Source organism: Melitaea cinxia, chromosome 3, assembly GCF_905220565.1.
Source record: "Melitaea cinxia chromosome 3, ilMelCinx1.1, whole genome shotgun sequence".
NCBI lineage: Eukaryota > Metazoa > Arthropoda > Insecta > Lepidoptera > Nymphalidae > Melitaea > Melitaea cinxia.
In genome coordinates, this window is record NC_059396.1 from 2,130,668 (window position 1) to 2,156,740 (window position 26,073).

The window sequence follows — 26,073 nt, forward strand, 5'->3', positions numbered from 1 at the left end:
TTACATACATAGATATTTTAAAACTAACAGACTAATTTCTAAAACGCTATTGGTAGTATTGAAAAATGTACCATGCTATGGTAAATTGTAAGTCGTAAAACAACACTCAGCACGTAATTGCAAAACATGTTTGTAACATCAGAATCATCCCAAGCGCGTTGTCGTTCCTACCTACGTAGATCTTATAGCTTCTCATAAACGGTATGAAAATTTTGGTATGCATTTGTCCATATTTTAATGAGGTTTTATAAAAAAAGCCTATATAAGCCTAAGCCTATAGGGCTTCCCCAGAAGCTCTGGTCACCTCACTCACCACAAGAACACAACAATTCTTGAGAGCAGTATTAATTAGCTGTGATCTCAGATTTAGAGCTGAATATATCCTGCTTTACTTTTGTATTTGTTGTATATTGTTTCACATATAATACCAAAAGTAAGAAATTTCGTTTGGTCGAAACACACTCAAGGTAAATTAAATTAAGCTTCAAATATAGCAATCAGGTTCGATGAAATTCAATTTTGCTACCACGGAATTTGTCAATAAACTTAGTTACATATGTGATAGCTTCTTGAAAACAATCATATTTCATGTTACGTTATTTGTAAGCAGATAATTTAATTTAAGCTAGTTGCAGACTTGGTGTTTCTCGCGCAAGTTAGCGCCAAAAATGGCGTGAACTCATGTATTTTGCCCATAGTCACCACGCTGGGCAGGCGGGTTGGTGACCGCAGGGCTGGCTTTTGCTCTAACATGGACATACCCATAACCTTGGTCTTAATTATCAAGTACATTAGTTAGTTGATTAGTTTTAAAAGGATTTTCTAATCATCACTTCACAAATTAATATTATATTCGTTTTTAATATGATAATTATCGCTAATGTGAAGCTACCAGCAATGAACACCGAAAAGATGATTTCACAGAGAAGAATCGGCATTCCCTACCATCAGGCGGAACCATGCGCTTGTTTGCCACATTTGAATATTTTTAACACATTAACAATCTTTAGCTGTTATATGCGGTAATATTTATGATAATTTTTGTTTAAATTCAGTGACATATTGATATTGTACGTTCCAGAGTCTATCAATCACTACTTATAAACTTCTAACCATCTGTTGTATTAAAAAAACAGTATAATAAATCGAAAATATTATTTTCATTCAATTCAGATATTTAAGATTAAAATCAAAATAACTTTATTCAAATAGGCTTCAAAAGCACTTTCAAAACGTAATATTCCAAATTGAAATTTTAACTATCGTAAAAATGAAAAACCACCACCAATTCCGAATGTAGATTCTGCACAAAGAAATCGTCAAGAAACTCCGCAGTAACTCTTTAAAAATTAAACTATGTTTTAATACATAATTGGTAATGTAATGCTATTGTAAGTATTATTGACTTTTCATCAATCTTGACATTTAGCTGTAACGCAATGATGCTCTCGCTTGGACTCGACTGTCAGCTTGAAGGGCAGATCAGTAAATCAACACGATCGCTACTCTAGTTCCGAAGTATTAAGGCTTGAAATACAACGGGGTTGTGAGATGAAGGTGTGTGGCTGAGCGGTGCGACGGCGGCGCGCGCAGCGTTAAGAGTTATAGTGATGGGTATTGGAGAGTCGATAACGATTCTTATGCGACATGTTTAGTCGATAAATGAGTAACATGACGAGTGAAAGAATAAATTTCACTTATCAAACTTTCTATTCTTAGAATTTATCTAATAAAATATTTGTTTTGTTGTGAATTATTGATCGAGCGAAACACTAAACGTCTTGTTGTCTTTCTTTCTATTTATCGAGTTAGGCTTGATATGGTAAATAAGTCAAAATTACTAATATTTATTTTAGATTTCCATTTCTCATTAATCTTAATTGTAAATAAATGTAAATACGTTTGATGTTACAAATTAATTAATATAAAATAATTAATAAATATAAAAAATGTAAAAAGGTATCCATATGAGCATATCCATTAGTGGTGCCAAGAATGTACATTCCGGGTAACCGATTTCAATATACTGTACAGTAAAAACAGACAAGCAAAAAAAAAAATAAACTAAAAACTTACCGTTCATTCCCATCACTACTACGTTTTAGCATTCAGTTACCCAAGGATGGGTGTAAACGGACGGCCGCAGTCTCGCGGCTGAAAATAAAAAATAAATAAAATAAAAAAAGAACCGCTGTGACTTAAAAAAGTTTCTATATCATGTGGATAAGTGATTAAACATTGATTAATTATGGGTGTTGACAGCGCACCTCCGCAGCGGCCAGTTGTAAGTGCAGCGCTTTTTTACTGCTGTATAATTTTTGCAATGCTAAAATACGCGGCCTTTATTTATGTGGATTCCGTGCTCCCTTTATTGTGTCACTCTCAAAGGACCAAACGGAATGTTTAGAGCATTTGAAATGAAAAAAAAACTCTTAGATTATTTTGAAATGTTATTATTTATTTTATTAAGATCCAGTTTTCAGGAAGTGGTGATTTGAGTTCAGAAACATTAAAAGATAAATTTATTTATTAAAAGTCGTGAGTTGTTGATATTTGACTTATTTTCTGTTTTTGTTTGGTAATTTTTATGTATATTTTATTTATAACGTAGGTATTGCATGATATCATGTAGTTTTAATTGCATGTAGTTAAAATGACAAGTTTAGCTTGCCATGTGCATTCAGTTACGTTGTTGCGTTTGATAAAAGATGTATTTAAAAAAATGCTATGGTATATGAACTGGAATTAAGCGTAAATTTTCTTTATTACAAATTACAAACATAAAACTATCAAACGATTCTGGATACAGATACACGCCGAACGCTTACAGACTTCTCAACAGAATCAACTTCTAAAATGATTATAGTAATAATCTATACATATGATAAAATGGTAGGAAAGTCAAAACTGTACATTGAATATTATTTTAAAAGAATACTTTGGGTGTGATCTACAATCCATACCAAAGCCAAAAATATAGTTTTTAGAATTGTTGTCTGTCTGTTTGTCTGTATGTATGTCCGGGATAAACTCAAAAAGTACTACATGGATTTACTTCAAATTTGGCACGAATATTATTAAGAAGTCGTGTCAACATATAGGCTACAAATCATCACACTATCACCTACAGGGAACGAGCAGTGAACCTTTATTTCCTCAACGCATTCTGTACGACTTCTAACGACGCATATTTGAATGTTGTTGTTATTATGTTAATAACCATGCTATATAAGCTAGCTTCACACTATAAAAATCACGCAATATAAGTAACTAAGCCGATAAACATAATTTAATGAATATAAGTAGACAAGACAATTTTAAAGCAGCGCCATCTATGAGATTTTTCTGTAGATATGAAATGTAAAGAAGAAACGGGTAAATGAATGTTATTTTAAAAGGTATAATCGCAGGTATTTTTGGTGCTGTATTCACGCAGACGACGTCGCGGGCAGCAGCTAGTATGAAATAAAATAACAGTCGTGGTATTATGTCCGTAATGAAATCTTAACTCTCATTATTGAGTTTAATGTGAGATTACTCGTCAATTTATTTTGTCTGAAAACAACGCTAGGGATAGATTATTTAAGTTCCGTACTCAGATAGTGTATTTGTAATATTATGCAAGTTTTTTTTTTGGAAATTTTTATTTGAGTACTGAAATTATATTGAAACTATATTGAAATTAATGGGGTGATATATATAGTTTCTTTTACATAGTCGTGTAAGAGTTATGTAAAAAGTTTAGAAAAGTATTTAAAAGCTAGTTTATTACAATGCTACTTGTAAATGGATACAAGAGCTTAAAGAGGATTTAATTTAATTTATTGTTTTAAAAATTACATAACGTATTCAGCCTGTAACATCCCAAGGATCGAAGCTTAATCCACCACGCCGCTACACTGTGGATTACTGGATATGTTACCGACTTTAAATAACGACTACTATCGCGATAACAACCGGGACCGAAGGCTTAACTTTATTCAAAGATTTAGGCTATAAAACATCGTCATGTAGTACTAATAATACGAACAGGATATATAAAAGCAGAGCAGTAGGTAAACAAAACGTTCGATTGCGAATGACATACTAATGGTTATTATTTAAATGCGTTCATAGCTAATTAAAATAATTAAGGATATTTTACACAGATATTTAGTAAATGCAAATATTTAATTTAACAATACAGAAAGAGATTAAAAGCTTTTTAAACCTGAACATAATATTGTTTGATTTTTACTCAAGCCTTAAAAGTTATATAAAATATATCTTTTTTGTTTTACCAAAAAATACTTTGATAAAGGGATTACATAAAAATGTTAAATGTATAATTTTGTGGTTAAACCATTTTGCTCGTCATTCGTTTCAGTTAATTATGTTTGCACTATAATTTGATTTGTCTGGTTAATCATTGGTTTTTCATTTTGCTGATTATTTATTATTGTTTATCTGTGAGATTAATTGGTTTATTGGAGCCGGTACCGAGCCTTTAAAAGGTATTAAAAAATAATATAACCGTGTGTTCGAGATAAGTCTTAATTTAATTTTGGAAACATGCAAAATAGTCAGACTTTCATTGTTACACCTTAACCTAAGATAAAGGTGGATTTATATTTGACCGTCGTGTCGTGTCGTGTCGTGTCATGACGTGATGGCTAGCGTTTACATTATTATGTCGTGTTCTGATGCATCAGAACGATATTTTGAATCAATACAGCGGCAGCTCTAGAAAAAGTCCAAACGTTTGAAATGTCTTCTATGAGTCATCGGATTCTGATTCAGATTTTGAAAAAGATATTTAATTTTTAATACACGCAACTTTTTAAAAAAAATAAAGAAAGAGAAAGATATTTTGGATTCATTCAATCAATAGACAAATATATCATATAATAATATTCTTTATGTTTTATATTATAAATAACATTATATTGTCGTACAATTTCAATTAAGTCATCCATTTTTAAGAGCCAAAACTATTTTTTTTTTTAAACAAACGACGCTGACGAAAAAAGTATCAATACTTTGTTCCATTCGATACCGATACTTTTGTACTCAATACTTAGAAATGAAATGAACTTCCGACACGACGACTGCTCAGAATTGAATATTTTGTGTGTTCTTTATTATCAGGTTAAGGTATGTCTAAAGGATAATTGGGATATTTATGAAAAAAAAAAGATATATAACCAGGTCAGCTAGTAAAATATAAATAAATATATTAAAATAGTAGTTTTAGTCTAAAGTGTGTTTTAGAGGATGTTTTCAATTTGTTGACTATTGCAATTTTTATTTCTAATATATAGAATTCTCGTGTCGCAGTGTTTGTGTTACCAAACTCTTCCGAAACGGCTGGATCTTATTTTTATTATTTGATTTTTTTATTTTTTATCAACTATTATTTTACAATTTACGTAAATAAACAAGCGACGCTAACGCGTCATAACAGAACACTTCACATTAATCTGATGTGACGTGATGGCGCCGTTTCAGCACTCTCCGCAACCCGCTTATCTGACGCGAATTGGGATCGGTTCTGATGCGACACACCAGAAGCCATCACGACGCGACACAACACATAAATGTAAATATTGTCATATAAAATGTACGAATCCGATTCTGTTCTGATGCGACACGACACGACACGTCAGTCAAACATAAATCCGACTTTAAAACAAACATTAATTAGCTTTCATGGCAATAAAAATTATTATTTTTATTATTATTATTATTTAGAGTTAAACTAAAAATACATAAAATGCTAAATTTTAACGACTAAATTTAATATAAAATTATATTTTTTTTACGGATAATATACAGATCCTACTCAAGTGAATAGAAATTCACATTGGCACTTTTATCTTTTTGAGTGTATTTCTTGGGTTTAGACTAGCTGACAATTTGTGCTGATTTTTCACAAGCTAAGTGGTTTTGATCATCAATTATCCTCTCTTCGTTTTCAATAGATTCTACCGAAAAAGTAAAGTGATATAAAATTACCTCTTTATGGTACAGATTCCCACTTTTCGACGATTTTGTGTTGGGTAAAATGTATGAGTTGTACACATCAATATTTACTATATTTCTAATAATAGACTCTAAATTTGTGGAAAAAATGGAGTTAGTGACGCTGTGTTTCATGCAAGATATCATCACCAATTTTGTATAAAACAAAGCTTAAATTTAAAAATAGTAGCTACGGGGTTTCTTACCGATTTTTTTCTGCAGAATCTCAATTACGAGTCGGCGGTAGCTTCACTTTTAACATTAATTCAAATCAAATTTTTTTGAAATGACGACGAAAAAAAGAACTGTAGCGTTGGTTCACGTCCTAGTTCTACTAGGTAGTCACATGACTGTCAATTTGTAGTTTTAATGATAAATCGTCTGTTGAATTAATATATAATGCACGTTTAACAAAAGGTATGGTCATTTTAGATTTTAGAAGCGCAGGTACACCAGCTGATGCTCAAGGAATGACTATCTTGTAGGAATTTAACAACAAACAAACCTTATCTACTGTTGACATATATACAGTTAATGAAAGTGATTTGGAAATTCTCTTTTTCGATTCTTATGTATCTACACAACATATTCTACAGATATACTATTTTTGTTGTTAATATTTGTATTGTCTACCTACTGTGCCTATTGTATAATATCAATGAAAATGTTAAAATTTTGTGTAACGTATGTTATTATTATTTATCAGTGTTTTGTGATAGTATACTGTATAAAAATTATATATTAGCAGCGCGGTTAGTTACTCTTGTATCGTTCTTAACAAACACACACACACATAATCACTTACACGCACACATCCACAATCACTCACACTCTAACACCCTTATATACATACGTACGGATATCCAAAAAAGATGCGTTTATTTAATTTTTTATTTAATTAAATTATTTACTAGATTAACAAAAACAATATTTTCACTACAAATTCCACTCACATAATGGATATCACACTTCGGAATGTGATGGAAATAGACAGTTTAAAATTCTCCAACGCAACTATCTGTGACATTGAAAATGTTGCTAAACTTTTTCAAATCCAAAATTTCGATTTTACGCTAATAGTTCAAAACATACGTAGTGTATACCAAAATTTTGATGATTTTATGGTGTCAATTGCACAATTACATTTTGATCCTACGGTTATTATATTAACTGAATGCTGGCTTTGTGATTATAAACCGATCCCGACTATTCCTAACTATAAGACATATTCAACAACAAAACATAAAAATAAAAGTGATGGCGTAGTTGTCTATATAAGAGATCGTGTCACGGTTGGGATCACCGAAGTGGCCCTACAAGATGCATCGTGCCTTCAAATTCAAATTGAGGATAAAAAGATCCTTGCTATATATCGTTCCCCCTCTACTTTAGATTTAAGTGGGTTTATCAATTCATTAAAAAATCACCTGGAAAAAATTGCTTTTAACACCACAGTAGTTATAGCTGGGGATATAAACGTTAATATTATCCCGGGGGAAACTGAACAGGCTTTTGAACGCGGAAACAGAACCAATTATTTGGAAATGCTTGCAGGTCATAATATAATGCCAGGTCACAACCTACCTACCAGGGACAAAAATTGCCTCGACCATATTATGATAAAAATAGATAACGCAAAATTGGTAGCGCAGACCTCAGTCTTAAATACTACTGTCACTGACCACACGATGGTTCTGCTGCATTTAAAAAGTACTTATAAAATGATCGAATGCAATAAAACTAAACAAGTCATCAATTATGTGAATGCATGTAACGATCTAGCAAATAAAAATCTGACAGAACTCTTACTGTGTAAAGATCCAGAGCTTGTGGCCAAGGGGCTAATTAACAAAATTACCTTATCAATTAATGAAAACACGAAAACTGTCAAAGTACCCAAAAGTAAGCGTGTTTTGAAACCCTGGATTACTCCTGGAATACTCCGCTGTATCCGTCATAGAAATAAATTACAATATAGACTTCGCCTAAATTCGACTGATGAGATTCTTCGACTCACCTACAGACGTTATCGCAATTTTTGTAACAATTTGATAAAAAAACTTAAACGTAATTACGAGAGGAAACTATTGCAGGACTCTGAGGGTGATTCGAGGAAGCTTTGGAACAGTATTTTTGCTATAACAAATTTAAAACAGATGAAATCAGATAATTCAAAATTATTACACTGCAAGTCTTCACAAGCAGAATCGCTTAACTTTATAAACAAGTATTTTAGTGGGATAGGTAAAAAACTAGCCGATACCATAATACAAACGCATACCAATAAACTAGACATCTCACCTCCAAGCATGCCAAGCCTTTCTTCGTTTGTTCTTCTTGACACCGATGAAGAGGAAGTACATAGGGTACTTACTGGCTTAAAAACAAACAGTGCCCCTGGATGGGATTGCATTCCTACCAGCTTCCTGAAGCTCGCCCGATCTCATGTTGTACCCATAATCTGTCATCTAGTAAATCTGTGCTTTAAGAATGGCATATTTCCCTTATCGCTAAAGGAATCTATTATAACACCAGTATACAAGGGTGGGGATGAGCACGACATTAGCAACTACAGGCCAATATCAGTGTTAACTTCATTATCAAAAATTGTCGAAAAGATCTTAAACACTCGTATTGTAAAATATTTAAAAAAATTTGATATAATCGCAGAAAATCAATATGGCTTCCAGAGTGGCTGCTGATGCTGTAGAAGCTCTGACTTCTTTAGTTGTAAATTCAATGGACACTAAACGCAAGTGCCTTGGTGTATTTGTCGACCTAAAAAAAGCCTTTGACACCGTGTGCATCCCTATCCTTGTTAAGAAACTGGAACACATAGGTTTTAGAGATACTCCACTTAGACTTATAAAGGACTACCTCTGTAACAGAACTCAGAGGGTTAAAGTCGGGGATTTGGTAAGTAGCTGTGAGACTATAGACTACGGAGTACCACAAGGTAGTGTCTTGGGACCTACTTTGTTCCTAGTCTACATTAACGACCTCTGTAACTTAAAATTAAGAAATGCCTCTATTTTTTCCTATGCAGATGATACAGCGGTGGTGTTTTCAAATACAACATGGGATTTAGTCAGGGGTGATGCGGAGGAGGGGCTGGAGGTGGTTGCCGAGTGGTTAAAAAATAATTTGCTTACACTCAATGCACAAAAAACAAATTACGTTACTTTCTCACTAAACAATAGAACGCAACCACGTAATTTTGATATTAAGGTGCATAATTGCTCTAACATCTTGCGAGCCTTAGGATGTCACTGTCCTTCTATAAAAAAGGTTGACAATGTGAAGTATTTGGGTGTCATCTTGGACTATAGGCTTTCTTGGCATGATCATATTGAGCTGGTTGCCTCTAGATTACGAAAATTAATCTGGATATTTAAAATCCTGCGACATGTTTCAACAAAAACAATAATAAATAAAATTTATATTGCCTTGGCTCAATCTATTTCCATTTATTGTATCACGGTATGGGGAGGTTCAGCCAAGAGCACATTAATTAAGGTAGAAAGAGCACAGAGGGCCCTACTAAAGGTATGTTATTTCAAAAAACGTAGATTCTCAACACAGAACCTTTACACCGTTACTGATACACTTTCCATTCGAAGACTTTTTATATTACATATAATAATAAAAAAACACACTGAATCAGACTTCAACCCTAATAATATAAATAAGCGAACAAACACTAGTGTTGTTAGGAAAATCCAGACACACACAAGATTTGCTCAATCCCAATTTCAATATCTTGCATCCCACTTGTATAATAAATGTAACAATATTCTACAAATATACCCTTTAAATCTGCGCGAATGTAAGCAAAAAGTAACTGCGTGGCTTAAAACTCTAAGTTATGAAGATACAGAAGTTTTATTTGAGCATATTTTGTAAATAGGTTTGGATATCTAAATACTTAGTCTTTATACAAAAAAAAAAAAAAACACAAACACACACACACACACACACACACCCACCCACCCACACACCCACACACACACACACCACACACACACACCACACACACACACCACACACACACACACACACAGGTTATTACTAACAATTTTCTTTCTTTTCTCTTTTATTTATTTGTATTAGTTGTAAAGCTTAGTTTGCTTCGTCTTATAACTTTTTATTAAGTATGAGTGTGTTAAGGAAGAGTGACTCCTTCTGGCACGGGAGCTTATTGCACTCAAAAGAAGAAGTCAACCTTTGTGTTATTATTGTAATGTGTTGGTTATTGATGAAATAAACATTTATTATTATTATTATTATTATTATTATTTTGAGCCCACGGATGTTTATCTGAAAAAATGACGATACGAAGGTGTTTTTTAAGTCTATTTATTCCACATGTTTCAAAAACACATGGTTAAAAATTGATAACAGAATACAGTACACGTAACGACCTTAAAAAAGTAATGGCCTCGTCTTAGACAAGTTTCATCGAAAAAGCCCTCAAGATCTCGATAACAAAGGGCTGATAAATATACATCAGGGCATTGAGGACGTAGAATATTTCTGTCTGAATTTCGAAAAGTTTGTACTCTTGAAACATTTTAGAGGTTATCTGAGTGAAATTGTTTGTTAAAATTTACCACGCATGTTCGAGTTGTTAAAAAAAAGGTTTTCTATTTTTATATATATTTGAATGCCTTGATAGTGTAAGCCATTCATGAATTGCAGATTATATTTAGTTATACTTCCTTTCTATAACTCATGTTTTGTGTGTTGAGTTGAGTTTCGTTGAGCGTGAAGCGTTTATTATTTTATTTTTATCTATTTATATTAGATTAAACATAAACATAATAAAAAAAAGTTTAATACGTTTGTCTTTTGATTTTCGCTTTATTATTTACTGAAAAAATTGTCGTCTTTTTAGCCTCGCATTAGTAGTCCCGATTATTATTGCCAGGTATTGTAACTGAGATAGGGCACAGCAGGAATTTCCTGCTCAAAATATGGAGCAGCCCGACTGGGGTAGTACCTCGACCTTACAGAAGATCACAGCAAAATAATACTGTTTTCAAGCAGTATTGGTGAGTAAGGTGAGAAGAGCTCCTGGGGAGATTGGGGATTGGGTCGGCAACGCACTTGCGATGCTTCTGGTGTTGCAGGTGTCTATAAGCTACGGTAATCGCTTACCATCAGGTGAGGTACGCTTGTTTGCCGACCTAGTGACATAAAAAAAAAAATATCAGTGTTATGATTGACATCCTTTTTCCTTGGAATTATTTTAGTGCATTTTTATTTTTACCCGACCGGCAAAGCCAAAAGGAGGGTTATAATTTTAGAAGTCAATGTATGTATGTTCATCTGTTCCCTCATATGTCTGAAATTACTAATCACAATAACTAGGTATCATTAGAAGCGTCTCAATTGTCCGCTGGTTATAGGCTATATGTATGTTAAACCAGGTGGAACCGCAAGGCAAAGTCAGTATAAATTAAAACATTACTGCAACATTGCGATCTGGTTGCTGTAAAATTATAATTACTAATCATTGACATTTATTTGACATTTAAAATAATTAACAAGATAAAGAAAGTTAAAAACTACAACCCGACTACGACAAAAAAAAAACATAGTACAGCCACTTAAATATGATGACTATGTCACACAGAGAGACAAAACTTGTATAAATAATTATTTGGGTTTCTATTAATTTAATACAGGCCCCACGTCATATAAACCTTATATTCGATTTTCATAAATGTCGCTCTACAAACATTTTATTTATTTATTTATTTATTTATTCATTTATTTTCTTACATCTAATATTACAGGCATAACCCAATTCATTAGACATAGTAAAGGAGTCAAAAAGCAAAAGCAAAAAAAAATGTTCAACTACAATTAAAAGAATTAGCTGACTTAAACAATAATACTAAAAACAAAACAATGTAGCATTAATAAATATAAAACATTAAATTAATTTCTCATAACATATTATATACAAAGTAACTTTTAACATTGATTTGTGCTGTGTGTGTAATGCGTTCATGTAAGTTTGTTCGTGTAATTCAAATATCTAATAAAAACTTTTTAGACATTTTAGGCGGAAAAGTTACGAGACCGAATTAAAAGAATATTATGTTAGAAAATATGATTATTGCGTAATATTTTCAATCATTATAGTTGAGCTTACGGCAGAAATAGTGTACATAATGATGATTGTTTAAAATAATAAGGTAGAGTGCACATTAACCGGGTTAGGTATGTGTTTATTGTTCCATTTACACAAGAAATATAAAAAATACAAACAAAGGAAAAAGCAGCCGTAATAGACATCTTTTTCTCCAGCTTCTAAAAACGAAGGATGAGAAGTTTCTCGATTCGATTGTTTTTTATGTTATAAATTTTTATTGGGTCTACCGATTTTGATGATTTTTTTATCCGAAAGTTGGTGCTTGTTGTGTGGTCTCATTTAATTTAAGCGACATCTTTTTTTTAAATTTATTTATCAAATAAACAATACTGTACTTATTTAATATAAATAGCATTAAAAAACCACGCAGGTTTATGTCAATGCTATTTAGTTATAACTAATGAACCAAAAAAAAAAAATAATCACATATTTACCCACCTTCCTATTAGAAGCAAGCTGGGACTTAAAATTCAAATAAAAAGATGCACACCTCCAAATATATCAAGTCACAATATATTATATATATCTGACGAGTACTTTTTGAGTTATCTTTAATAATACGTATTTACTTGACTATTTTTTCATCTACCCACGTTGTATTACTTGTAGATAGATGACCTTTGAACTTTACCTTATTGTTAAAAATATCAGTTATAAAACAAAATACATGACATTAGCTTGATTGATTGATAGGTTGAGTCTGTAACGTCCCACTGCTTGTCTTAGGCTTCTTCCTCCATGTAGGCGAAGGGTCGGAGTTTAATCAACCATGCTTCTCCACTGCGGGTTGGCGGTTAATTGTTTAAAAATAAAAGTCGGCCGAGTCGAGTGACGCTTTCAGCGTACACGTACCGGTCTGACTTCTAGATCAACTTGATTAAACATCATTATTTACAACTTTTACTAGCAACTTCCCTCTCTTCCCGTGGGTGTCGCAAGAGACGACTAAGGGATAACGCAGTTCCACTACCACCTTGGAACTTATAAAGCCGACCGATGGCGGGATAACCATCCAACTGCTGGTTTTGAAATACACAGGCCGAAGAGCGCAGCGTCTTCGGTGCGACAAAGCCAGCCCTGCGGTCACCAACCCGCCTGCCCAGCGTGGTGACTATGGGCAAAACACATGAGTTCACTCCATTTTTGGCGTGAATTTGTAAAGGCCTATATCCAGCAGTGGATTATATTAGACCGAAGTGACTAGCAATTACTTGTCTGTTGTCAACTTTTAAAATTGCTACAGATTAAAAAAAATTAAGCCTCTCTGACGAGACGAAAGCGTTTTAATTAATTTTAAAACTTTGTTAATTCTGAATTTCCATGTCTAAGTTGCGACCGTATCACTTTACTTCCCAACTTTAAAATGTTTGAACGTAACGAAGTTTAGTTGCTATTAATTCGAATTAATATTGATGTAAGTTTTAATGTCTAATTTCATATTAAAGGTCAGTAGGGATTTGTGTTTGTTTAACAATAATTGTAGACATAGATAACCAAGTAATTCTAAAAATATGACTCGTAAATTTTATTATGTTGTTCATTTTAAAATTACGTTATATTTTTTTGTGGTATATTTTGTCATATTATAATCAATACATTTTATTTAGAAAGCTGCTGAATTATTTTCAATGTTTCGGAAAGTTAAAAAGTCTAAAGTTCTAATCGTAGAGTTGCCATCATAGACCAGTACAGTGAAAATAGTAAAAAGTAAAAAAAAATATAATATGATGAAACCCAATGGAAAGCCCACCACTTCCCGACCTCACATCGCCCTTCATTTATTTTTCCTTTCATTTTCCTTGTATTCTGTTCCTATTCCAATGAGTTTCATCCGACTATAATTTTTTTTTGATTTCAAAAATTATCGACACTGGTCTATCAGTCGTAGTAATTACTGTTACTGAAAATTGTTAAAGCAATATTTTTGTACGCCATGAGTAACTGAAATATTTTTCAATATTTTTTTAATTATTTTGAATTAATTTTTAATAATAGCGTATCGTTATAAAACTCTCGAGCTATCGATACGTATATAACATATTTTTCTTTTAAAGACAAAGGTTGTACATAAAGATCTATTTATTTAAAACATCACAATTTCATAAGTATATTAAATTGTCCAATCGCAAAGATAAAAGCGACGAGGCTTTGCTGACAAGTTTACCGTTACATCAATTTGCATATTTAATAGAATAAATCAAATTTTCAATGCGATGAAAGCGATAAAAATGGAATTAGGGAATATTCGTATTTTGAATATAATACATAAAATATTTATTATTTTGGAAATGACGATGTTGCTAAGCTTTTTCAATTTTAAAATAGAATGTTCTATCAACAATTCTATTATATTATATTTGCGTGGAATTTAACAAAAAAGTTATTGTTCAGTTTGCAGAGTTACAAAACAAATATTTATTAAAAATAAAAGTAATTGAAAGTCGGTCAAAATCGGCCTAGCAGTTTCAGAGATTAGCCGGAACAAACAAACAGACAGACAGATAGACAGAAAGACAAAAATTGTAAAAGATATATATCTATATCATGTATTTATATTATTATATATATATATATACTGGTACAGGTACAGCTTTATCATATGCAGAACAAATTTGTAGATACCTGAAGAAGATCTGATTTAGAGTAGTGTTATTTTTTCGTGGTGATCAAGGTAGCCAAAAATCTGTGGAGGGTCGGCAACGCCCTTGCAATGCTTCAACTTTATCATTGGCTACTAAGGTATCCGCGTATCATCGGGCTGGCCGTAAGCCTGTTTGCTACCTTTATAGCATAAACATAAATAATATTACATATTTATTATTTTGATAGATTAAATGCATTATTCATTAAGCCCAATCTTGTGTACATAGGTAGAATCGTATAGTATACTCATAAAAATATAGATTTCATAGCCCCATAACTCGTTATGAGAATTTGATCTGCATTTGTACATGTTTTCCTCGTAAGTTTTTGAGAGTTTTTCCAGAGGGTATTGGACACTTATATATAATATGGACATTGTTAATGGACAGCTTAATATTTTCTCTAAATTTTTTTTTATGTCACTAGCTCGGCAAACAAGCGTACGGCTCACCTGATGGTAAGCGATTCCGTAGCTTATAGACGCCTGCAACACCAGAAGCATCGCAAGCGCGTTGCCGACCAAATCCCTAATCCCCCCAGGAATAATGATATTAGATATAGAACACATATTTAAGTAATAAGTAAATAATATCATTGGTAAATAATGATCATAACATTGCCGGTGGTGGCTGGATGAGGATTGCGGAAAACCGGGATGTTTGGCGCGAACTTGCGGAGGTCTCTGTCCAACAGTGGACCGCGAAAAGCTGGAGCGCTATGTGCTATAATGAAAGCGAAATTTAAACGTGATATAGACCCTGTCTAGTTTATTTGAGAATCAAGATAAAGGCTTTTATCACCGAACCGCTTTTGTTAAAGATCTGTGTCACGAGCCACGGGAATCTAATTTCGGATGTAATGAGCATTATGTTGCTTGTAGCATAGCCACATGCTCTTTTACTTTTTGGGTTTTACTCATTACTGGTGCCAAACCAGTTATGGCTGATAGTAAAATGTAGAGTTAGATATTTGTTACTTAATTGTTTCGTAAATCAATATATATATACGGTCGAATTAAGTAACATTCTCCTTTTTTGAAGTCATTTAAAAAAGGACCTCCTCCTTTTTGAAGTCGTTTAAAGATAGCACGTGTTTAAATTTGTATGTGATAATTCAGCCCGTAACTTTCCTGTTCTGGGATTTACCCCACATCCTGCGGAGAGCGCGTTAAACTATCGATCCCGGTTGTTATTAAATATTACGTAACTCATGGTAGTCATATGTCCCATATGTCCAGCTGCAAGACGTTTACGTGATTAAATTCAGTTAAATGTACAGATCATGTGCTAAAAATACATATGGTAGAAATAGAAATTTATTAGGAAAATGCTGAAGGAAAACTTTTTTATATCGCTACTCTTATATAATAAGACTTCGTTGTAGCGTGTCCGTCACGTTTCAGAAATAATTGGAATATTATTTTTCGTGACGTAAAAGTCGCAAATCTATGAATAATACGAGACCTTATTTTTAGAATTTATTTTTAGACCTAAGGGACGGTTGAATTTCGAAGTTTGTTATAAATTCGTAAGTTATTTGATTAATTTTTTTTCTTTGTCGTTTGACGCTGCTAATGGATATTATTAATGATGCCAATCGAATATGTGGCAGTAAATTACGTTTACGACATCATCACATCATCACATCAGCCTTTCGCAGTCCACTACTGGACATAGGTCACCACAAGTTCACGCCAAAAATGGCGTGAACTCATGTGTGTTACCCATAGTCACCACGCTGGGCAGGCAGGTTGGTGACCGCAGAGCTGGCTTTGTCGCACCGAAGACGCTGCTGCCCGTCTTCGGCTTGTGTATTTCAAAGCCAGCAGCTGGATGGTTATCCCACCATCAGTCGGCTTTTTAAGTTTCAAGGTAGTAGTGGAACTGTGTATCTCTTAGTCGCCTATTACGACACCCATCTTTTACGACATCAATCTTCTTTAAAAAAAAAGACAGTTTAAAACTAATTGAAATAACAATTAGACTTATTCTAATGAGACAATGCCGACCGATGCTAGTATCAGATATTGAATGAAAATTATATTTAAAATAATTTATTACGAAATTAATAAAAAAAAAATATATTTTTTCACATGTAGGTATGAAATATAACAAGTAATTAATTACTGCTTAAGCAAACAAAATTTAAACCTGGCTCAAAATACGCTCAGAGCTCTTGTGCCGTGTTGGGTAGCAGTGGAGATAGGGTTGGTAACGCGCTAGTGATGGTCCTAAAGTTGAAGGCGTTTATATACTGCAGTAACCATTACGGTTTATCATTATTCATAACGTAGGCTTGCTTAAGTTACCGTAGGTTTGCATTTTTTATAGGATTAAGGTGGCAAAAGTACGGCGTACGTGATGGAAAGCCTAGTGGTATAAGAATAAAATATTTTTTTTTGCAATTGGTTCCCTAATATTTGTTTAATAGAAACGAATACGCTTTTGGTAGTATTGCAGATAGGCTATATTTCGTGAAATCAAACTGCGGCGTAAATAATTATGCCGTCTTAATGATAATCCAATGGGAGTCGCGTGCAACATGCGATCTAAACGCGAATCGATGGGTAAACAACTAGTTACAAAAAGGAAAAAAAAATAGTAAATTGCCTTTTAATGCTCGTCTTTTTGATAATCTTTGATGTGGATATCCCATACTATGTTTTTTTTTTTAATTGAGTTATTGAGTTTTGTGGAGCACTGTCGAACGGAAAACAAGCGAACTGATTACCAGATGTTTAGTTCGTGTTTTTTGACCTATTGCAACATCAGAAACATTTCAACAATTTGCTGATGCTATAAAACCAGTATCGGTTTTATTAATTAATAAAAAATAAATTTATATTTAATTGTATTATTTAAACCGAGTTGCCTTGTAGTCTAAGATACGATTTTTTTTTATTTAGTATGTTAAAAATAAATCGCAAAGGGGTTGGCTGGGCTGGCCAGGTTATATCATAATTTCTGGGCGTCACGGTTACATGCGTAAGCGATCCCATGGTAATCCCAACGTCAAAAAAGGCAATATTCTATTCGGCAACCGCCATTCAAACTAGACTTTTAACAGGCAACCTTATGTCATCGTATTCGCAATGAAACAGCGCTCATTTTGACATAAGATTTATTTATTAAGCATGTGGGTGAAAGTAAATAGAACACTATATATTAATATACCTCTTTATACCTGTCGGCCAGTAGTCATGCCTGTTTGCATTTTCTACCGGCTTCACACTGTTGGTAGGTAATTATTATTTAAGCTCATAGGTGCATTTTTAAATAAAAATATTTATTTCACTTTTGAATTAAATATAGCCTGGCGGCAGCCTGGCCGTTTGGACGATCTTAGAGTGAATAGCTAAGTCACCTGAGCCAAAACTACTCACACATTGATGTTCAATATAACGTGAAAAGAAAGCTTAAAGCTTTTAATACAAAAGTATTTTTACTCTTATATAATAGGAAACTGTCTCAATATTTACGACTGCGTTTTGGCAACGTTGATAAAATTATAAGTGGTACATAACTGAGGTAGGATAGCGGAAAATATTCTGCTCAAAATCTGGAGCAGCCAAACTGGGGCTACTGCGCTCAAATAGTGTTTTGTTTCTGTGGTAAGATAACCGCAGCTCCTGGCGGGATTAGGGGTAAGGTCGACAACTCGTTTGCAATGCTTCTGGTGTTGCAGACCTCTATAAGCTACGGTAATTGCTTACTATCAGGTGAGCCGTACGCTTGTTTGCCGACCTAGTTGTATGAAAAAAAAGTGGAGTTATGACCAGTTCTTACTAACTATCCTCGCTTATATCTACGAACTAATATATTATATATAGGATATATATCATATAATTTGTTCTTAAGATAGTAATCTTAAGAACAAATTATATAATATATATCCCGAAGTGAACTGGAAAAAACTTAATTAGCCTGTATAACCCATCACCAACCCGCCTGCCCAGCGTGATGACTATGGGCAAAACAGATGAGTTCACTCCATTTTTGGCGCGAACTTGTGGAGACCTATGACCAGTAGTGGACTGTATTAGGCTAAAGTGATGATGAGTGACGATATATACCTTGTAAGCTGATTGCTGAGCAAAGAACCCTTAATATAGACATGCGTCTGTATACACATAGACTAGAATTTTTTTTAATACGAATTCAAATAATTTTTAATACGTGACTCGAGCGGGAATTAAGGCACTGAGCGCCAAGTTCAAAGCAGTTACATTCGCAACTGTATCACAATGATTGTCATTCCGCGCTGATAATAATCTTCTGTAGAAATTTGTCAACGTAAGAAAAAATCTAAGACTTTTCCATTACACATAAATAAATTATTAAAGGATACATTATCTATCGTATCACTATTGTTAAGAATAGCAACATTTCTTTATTATTTATTTGTTCAAATTAAAAAAACCACATACTTAACACTTATTCATAAGCCTACCGCGAAAACTCACAAGAGCTTATCTGGACAAGCCGCCGCGTCGTATACCATATTATCATATGAAAATATTTCATATATTCATTCATTCATTACAGCCTATACAGTCCACTGCTGGACATAGGCCTCCACAAGTTTACGCCAAAAATAACGTGAACTCATGTGTTTTGCCCATAGTCACCACGCTGGGCAAGCGGGTTGGTGACCGCAGTACTGGCTTTGTCGCACCGAAGACGCTGCTGCCCGTCTTCGGCCTGTGTATTTCAAAGCCAGCAGTTGGATGGTTATCCCGCCATCGGTCGGCTTCTTAAGTTCCAAGGTGGTTGTGGAACCTTGTTATCCCTTAGTCGCCTCTTACGACACCCACGGGAAGAGAGGGGGTGGCTAAATTCTTTAGTGCCGTAGCCACACAGCACATATCATATATCATATCATATTTATACCCTACTGTACCATATTATACTAATAACTAAGGTAATTACCAAAGTTTTGTGACTATTAAACGCTTAAAGATTTTAATAAATGTTCTTTTAGTGATCTTCTATATTACAAATATAATACAAATATCGAGAAACTAGGCGTTTTATTTACAGTAACATAAGTACAGATTATATTTATATTAAGTGTATCTTTCTCTTAATTCCCTAGTTAGTAGAACGTAGGCTGTTTATTCTAGATATTGCAATAAAACAGAAAATGACTATTTGCTTGTTATATCTCCGGGGAAATTAAATGTTTAACTTTTATTAGTTTCGAACATACAGCGATTGTGATTGGAACTGTTGAAACAAAAATGTTTTTCTTTATAGAATACTAACGACCCGCCCCATCTTCGCACGGGTGCAATGCCGATACTAAATATACTACAGAATGTCTTTATTTATAGTGCGAAGCTAGCTTATGACATGGTTATTTAACGTAATAACAACAACATTCAAATATGCGTCGTTAGATTACACGTTGTTACAGAATGCGTTGAAGAAATAAAGGTTGATTGCTCGTTCCCCGTAGGTGATAGCGTGATAATATGTAGCCTATATGTTGACCCGACTTCTTAATAATTTTAATAATATTCGTGCCAAATTTGAAGTAAATTCATGCAGTACTTTTTGCGTTTATCCCGGACATACATACAGACAAACAGACCAAAATTCTAAAAACTATATTTTTGGCTTCGTCATCGATTGTAGATCACATCCCAAGTATTCTTTTTAAAAAATATTCAATGTACAGTTTTGACTTTCCTACCATTTTATTATATATAGATATTTAAAAGTGCTCGAACTTTATGAGTAAAATAAAATAAATAATAAATTAAAATGTTGCACAAACGCACACGCATGTCTTTTACTAAGGTAGGAAACTTATAGCCTGTATTTAAGGTAATAAGGCATTTTGAAATAGATATATATTTTGGATTCACGTAAATATGACTTAATAGGAAAGGATACCGGCTCTTTGTCCATACTTAGTCGACTGTTTCTTACCTGGATAATGACACTAGATTAAATATTTTTGTAACATAAAACCATATTTATTTTTGTTATCGCAGGGGAACCATGTGCCATGACCATACCCCTAAGTCTTGGTTCCTTTCATATACTTATTATCGTATGGAGTAGAAGTCATCAAAAACTAGAAATATTGCCCAATTTTTTATACATTTTCAGACACTCATTAAAAAAATACGCATATTTACACAAAAACGAGATAGGAGCATAAACACAGGTGTAGGTTTTTTAGTTACATAAAAAAGGGCATGTTTTGGAGAGAAAATAGTCGACTACGCTATGCTGTATAATGTTGTTTTGGTCAATAATTATCTACCTAAAACGGTCTGAGCTGCAGTTGTCCCTTTCATGCCTCGGGGCGCGGCGGCAGCATACAGCGGGATAGGAACATTTTATTCAAATACCTATTTTTCAAAAGTATCTCAGTTACCCTTTCCTCGAATATTACACCCAGATTCGTGATGGAAATCGATTCTACAAACCTTGTAGCAGAGAGCAGGCTAATTGCTAACTGCTAACTGTTGCGGCTTGTTGAATTGATTTTTCGGTAACTTTCAATTTATGTTTACTTGTGACTTAGTACTTTGGTCTATATGTTAAAGAACTTTAGTCAAGGTTTAAAATCGACTATATTTTCGATAATTTAATAAAAAAGGATGATTCATTCGCAAATTTTTGTAAACTATTATAACCTATATATGTTTTGTACATAATGTATTTATTAAATAATTAATGTGGAATTTAATTTTGTTTTAGCTACAGATAGAAGCCGGTTCCGGCGAGGGACCCGGGCCCCCGGTGAACAACAACACAGAGGGCGCAGTTGCCAGTCCTCCGAGAGATGATAACCACAACGCCCAACTTACCACTCCACGAGCGACGGCACTGACGCCTTCGGGTAAATTAACAATGTGATAATAAATATTATAAAAGAAAAAATAAGCTCTCGACGGCCTCTAATGGAATGTGAATCTTGATCTGGGATACGATGTCACACTATACAATTAAAAAGCCACGAAAAAGATCGGTATACATATGTAACATCTAATACACACCTTATATATACACATGTTCAAACGTTTGCCATGTACGCGAGTTGAAATAAATATTAAAGGCATTATGGAAACCTGTAACACAATTTTTGATATTATTTTAAAATGAAATCTGGTTAATTAACATCTGTGATCTCGGCCAATTTCATCTTTAGATTTGACATTTAACCTGAGTTGGGACAAAACTTTTCGAATTAAAAATAACGTAGGTATTTTACTGTAGGCTAATATATAATAGGTTATGTTATGTTATTTACTATATATTAATAAATAGAAATGGCGCAACGGCCACAGCACTGGTTTGTGACTGTTGTGCGCTGGCGGTTGCGGGTTCGATCCCCGCACATGACAAACATTTGTATGGGCCATACAGATGTTTGCCGTGGTCTGGGTGTTTATGCAGTCCTTGTGGGTCTCCCCACTGTGCCTCGGAAAGCACGTTAAGCCGCCGGTCCCGGTTGTTATCATATACATACACCTGATAGCGATCAATACTCCTAGTAGGGAATATATCCGCCAACCCGCATTGGAGCAGCGTGGTGGATTGAGCTCTGCTCCTTCTTCTATATGAGGAAAGAGGCCTATACCCAGCAGCGGGATATTACAGGCTAAAGCTTTATTAAAATAAATTGGTTATCTCAGCTGTCATCACCTGTTGACTCAGTCAATAAAATCTTCAAGTTTCAAGGTTCATTCAAAATGAACCTGGATGAGCTAGGTCATAACTTTTTAAATAAAAAGAGCGTAGTTATTTTCTTATAGGCTACCGCCCACTATAGATCTACATGGTACTTACGTTAGTAAAAATAAATGCCATTTCTTATGAGTTCAATACATAATTTACTAGCATACATTCTATACATAATTATAAGTAAATTTATAAATACAGCATTGCGGTAATTGGATCAACTGTCGAGTTCAACGTTGATGACGACAGGAATTATATTGGATTTCATTATATGCTGTATATGCAACGGGCCGTAGATATCTAATTGCAAGAAAAATAGGTATTTTCTTTTATAACACAAGGGCTGTGCTTTGTTCTACTGAAGGTTCGGAATCAAATCGAAAATTTCGTTATTCAAGTTGACTTTGCAAAGATTTGTGAATTGCCATTTTACAGAGTATTTATATATCATCGTCACCATCATCACCAACCTTATACAGTCGACTAGTCAACGTAAGTATTCCCTAGAATACGCTCCGTTTAGGCATCCAATCACTACTTCCTCGTCGGTCCATCTGACTGGACAAACATTACGTTTGTCAAGCCGTGGCCTCCATCCGAGAGATCTCTGGCTCCACCGACTATCGGTTCTTCACGCAGACGTTATTATATTATTTTATATTTAATTAATTATATTTAACGCGAAGCTCCCATTATTTTAGACTAAATATTTTGCTGAAAAGAATTTCAACTAAGTTAGTGTTTTGCGGCCGAATATCTGCCGAACGATTCGGCTTTTCATAACGATGTATTCATTCACTGCCGAACAGGCAATGAATTTGATCATGAAAATTTAGCACTCGAAAACTTACCGGTGCCCGATCGATTAGCGGCCGCGTGGATTCAGGATTACGGTTTCTATTCACTGGACTATCTCGATTCTCTTATTACGTGCATCTTAAAGATATTTCATTTGTTTATATGGAAGCAAACAGTTGTATACAAAGTGAAAAATACATATTGGATAATAATTTTAAACCTGTAGATAGTTGCCTAAATCTATATTAATATTATAAAGCTGAAGAGTTTGTTTTTTTTTCTCAGGGACTACAGATTCGAATTGATAACTTCTTTTTGTTTTGGATAGTCTATTTTCCGAAGAAAACTACAGGTTATATAACAATGTGGGTGAAATCGCGCGGCAAAACTAGTAAATACGTAAAAACGAAAATAATGAAAAAAAAAACATGACCTCAGTATAAATAGATAGATACATTTAAGAACGAGTATTTATTTAGGATTCTTATTACATCTTTCTATGCGCTGTCCTATACCCAAAGGTTGTCTGGAAGAAATCGTTCTTTTAGCGATAAGACCGCCTTTGTACATCTTCCTCTAATTATACTACTTTTGTTTGTATCTTTTAATGGTGTGCAATAAAGAATATTATTATTATTATTATTACTATTATCTTTTTTGAAAATCTTGTTTATTATAAGTGATAGATAATAAATTTGTATGACACTACCGGTATAGTAAAGCGGTGGCGGATTTGACTTCCGCTCGGAGCAGATCTTTGTTTATTTCAAGGTCTTTGATTTGACAGTACAGAAATAGTTGATGTCATAACCTTTTAGTTGTAGCATGTAGTCTAAATACATTGAACCTATGAATGTACAAAAATATTTGCACGTACGACTCAATTTAAGCTGGTTTGTATATCATTTATTAGTACGTAAATGAAAATAAATCTATACTAATAAATGGAGAGCCGTTTTTTTGTTCGGTTAAACTGCAAAAACTACTGAACCCATCAGGATAATACTTATACCATGAGGTGTAGCGTGTTTCGGAGAAGGTTTTAGTATATGATATGTTGGTGATTACTTATCTTGTAAAAAAAATATGGATGGACAGAGGTCGCTAGTAAATTCATAAAAGTGTGGCGACATCTATCGCGCAACATACTAACTACGTAATTAGAGAAAAACTGACGTATGCTACATCGCGCTATCAGAGTTTTCAAAGTGATTGAGTATATATACAAGAACCCGACAACAACCGTTGGGGGCGGTAGCCCACCAGACACAACTCCCGTCTGGTCGGAGGATCCTCCCTTATCAATGGGGGACTCAACACCATGTTCCTCAGATCCCCAAAAAAGTATTCTATGGTTCAAAGAATCTATGGTTCAAATTCGTAAATTTAGTGCTTGCAGTTTGTTCTAGAGCAATTATATTACTATACAGACATTGTTCTTTTAATAGGCAATAGGTTTAGGATTCGGATATCAAGTACGCTTGAAGGGCTCCCGCTCCAGTCAGGTGATGAATTGGCCGTTTCGACCCAACCTTGACCTCTCGAAGCCCTGCAAAGGACAGGCGCAAACAATTTTAACCGACTACCAAAAAAGGTTCTCAATTCGAATGTATTTTTTTTTCAACTGGAATAGATTTGTTTGTAATCAATCAAATTTGAGAATTATTTGAATGTTTTTTTTAAACATATATATGCTACTTAATACATAAGTCATTTTGTACACATAGTCATATATCTATACATCTATGCAATTAATAAAATTAACGTGTCTGTTTGTAATATTAAAATAACCGCTTTTTAATAAATGTAAACAGATGTATACAGGGTACATATACCAAAATAACATTTTTTACAATTTTGGTCTGTTTGTCTGTCAGTTTGCTCCGACTAATCTTTGAAACGGCTGGACCGATTCTGACAGGACTTCCCTGGCACATAGCTTATATAATAGGGAGTAACCTAGGCTACTTTTATTTTAGAAATTTATTTATTTTATAAGTCTGCGAATTGAACAATAACTTTTTTTGTTAAACTCCACGCGGATGAATTCGCGGGCATAGCTAGTTACATAATAGAATTAATAATAAGTAATGGTTTCAATAAAAATAGCAGTGGAATATTGAAAAATAGTAAGTGTTTATCATAAAGCTAATGTTCTGATATAGTGGCGTGAGGAGAAGTCGCTTTAACGCTGGCGGTCACGGGCTCTATTTCCACTCGGATCAGATATTTTTATTTAGACAAATGTTTGCTATTCCGTGCTTCGGAGAACACGTAAACCTGTAAGTCGATATGTAAGACGATGAAACATAAATACACAATAACATAACAAGACCTATAACACCTGATGATGATAGTTACTTACGGTGAGGAAATTATCCGCCATTTCCCAGTGGAGCTTGAATTAAGTTCAAACCGTTCTCCTATGTTGAGAACAGGGAAAGACCACTGGAGTGTTTACAGAGTGATTTGATTCACTTTTATACACAGCGGGATGCTTATTATGTAATTTAGACCCGCGTCCACCCCCTGCAGTCAAATAGAACCGCTAGTAAGAGCTGGTCATTACTCTAGCTACGCCCTCAACGTTGTTGCCAAAACAGTCGTAAATATTATAAATATTTCCTACTCTATAAGTACATATATTTTTAAAAATAAATAAATATAGTTTATCTATATAATACGTGAAGCAAAGATTTTGTAACCCTTTTTACGAAAATTGCCTTGAGAGAGGAGAATGAAATTACGCACACTTATAGTTGATATAGAGAAGGA

At 33.8% G+C, this 26,073-nt stretch overlaps 1 protein-coding gene across 1 annotated transcript in view; it reads left to right on the top strand.

Annotated features, from left to right (window-relative positions):
* The first annotated feature begins 8,679 nt into the window (after window positions 1-8,679).
* Window positions 8,680-26,073, top strand: part of LOC123669697 (probable dual specificity protein kinase madd-3) — a 66,359-nt gene continuing 48,965 nt past the window's right edge. The window contains exons 1-2 of the mRNA XM_045603288.1: window positions 8,680-9,546; window positions 21,517-21,658. Coding sequence (XP_045459244.1) covers window positions 8,680-9,546; window positions 21,517-21,658 — 1,009 coding nt within the window. The remainder of the gene's footprint in view (window positions 9,547-21,516; window positions 21,659-26,073) is intronic.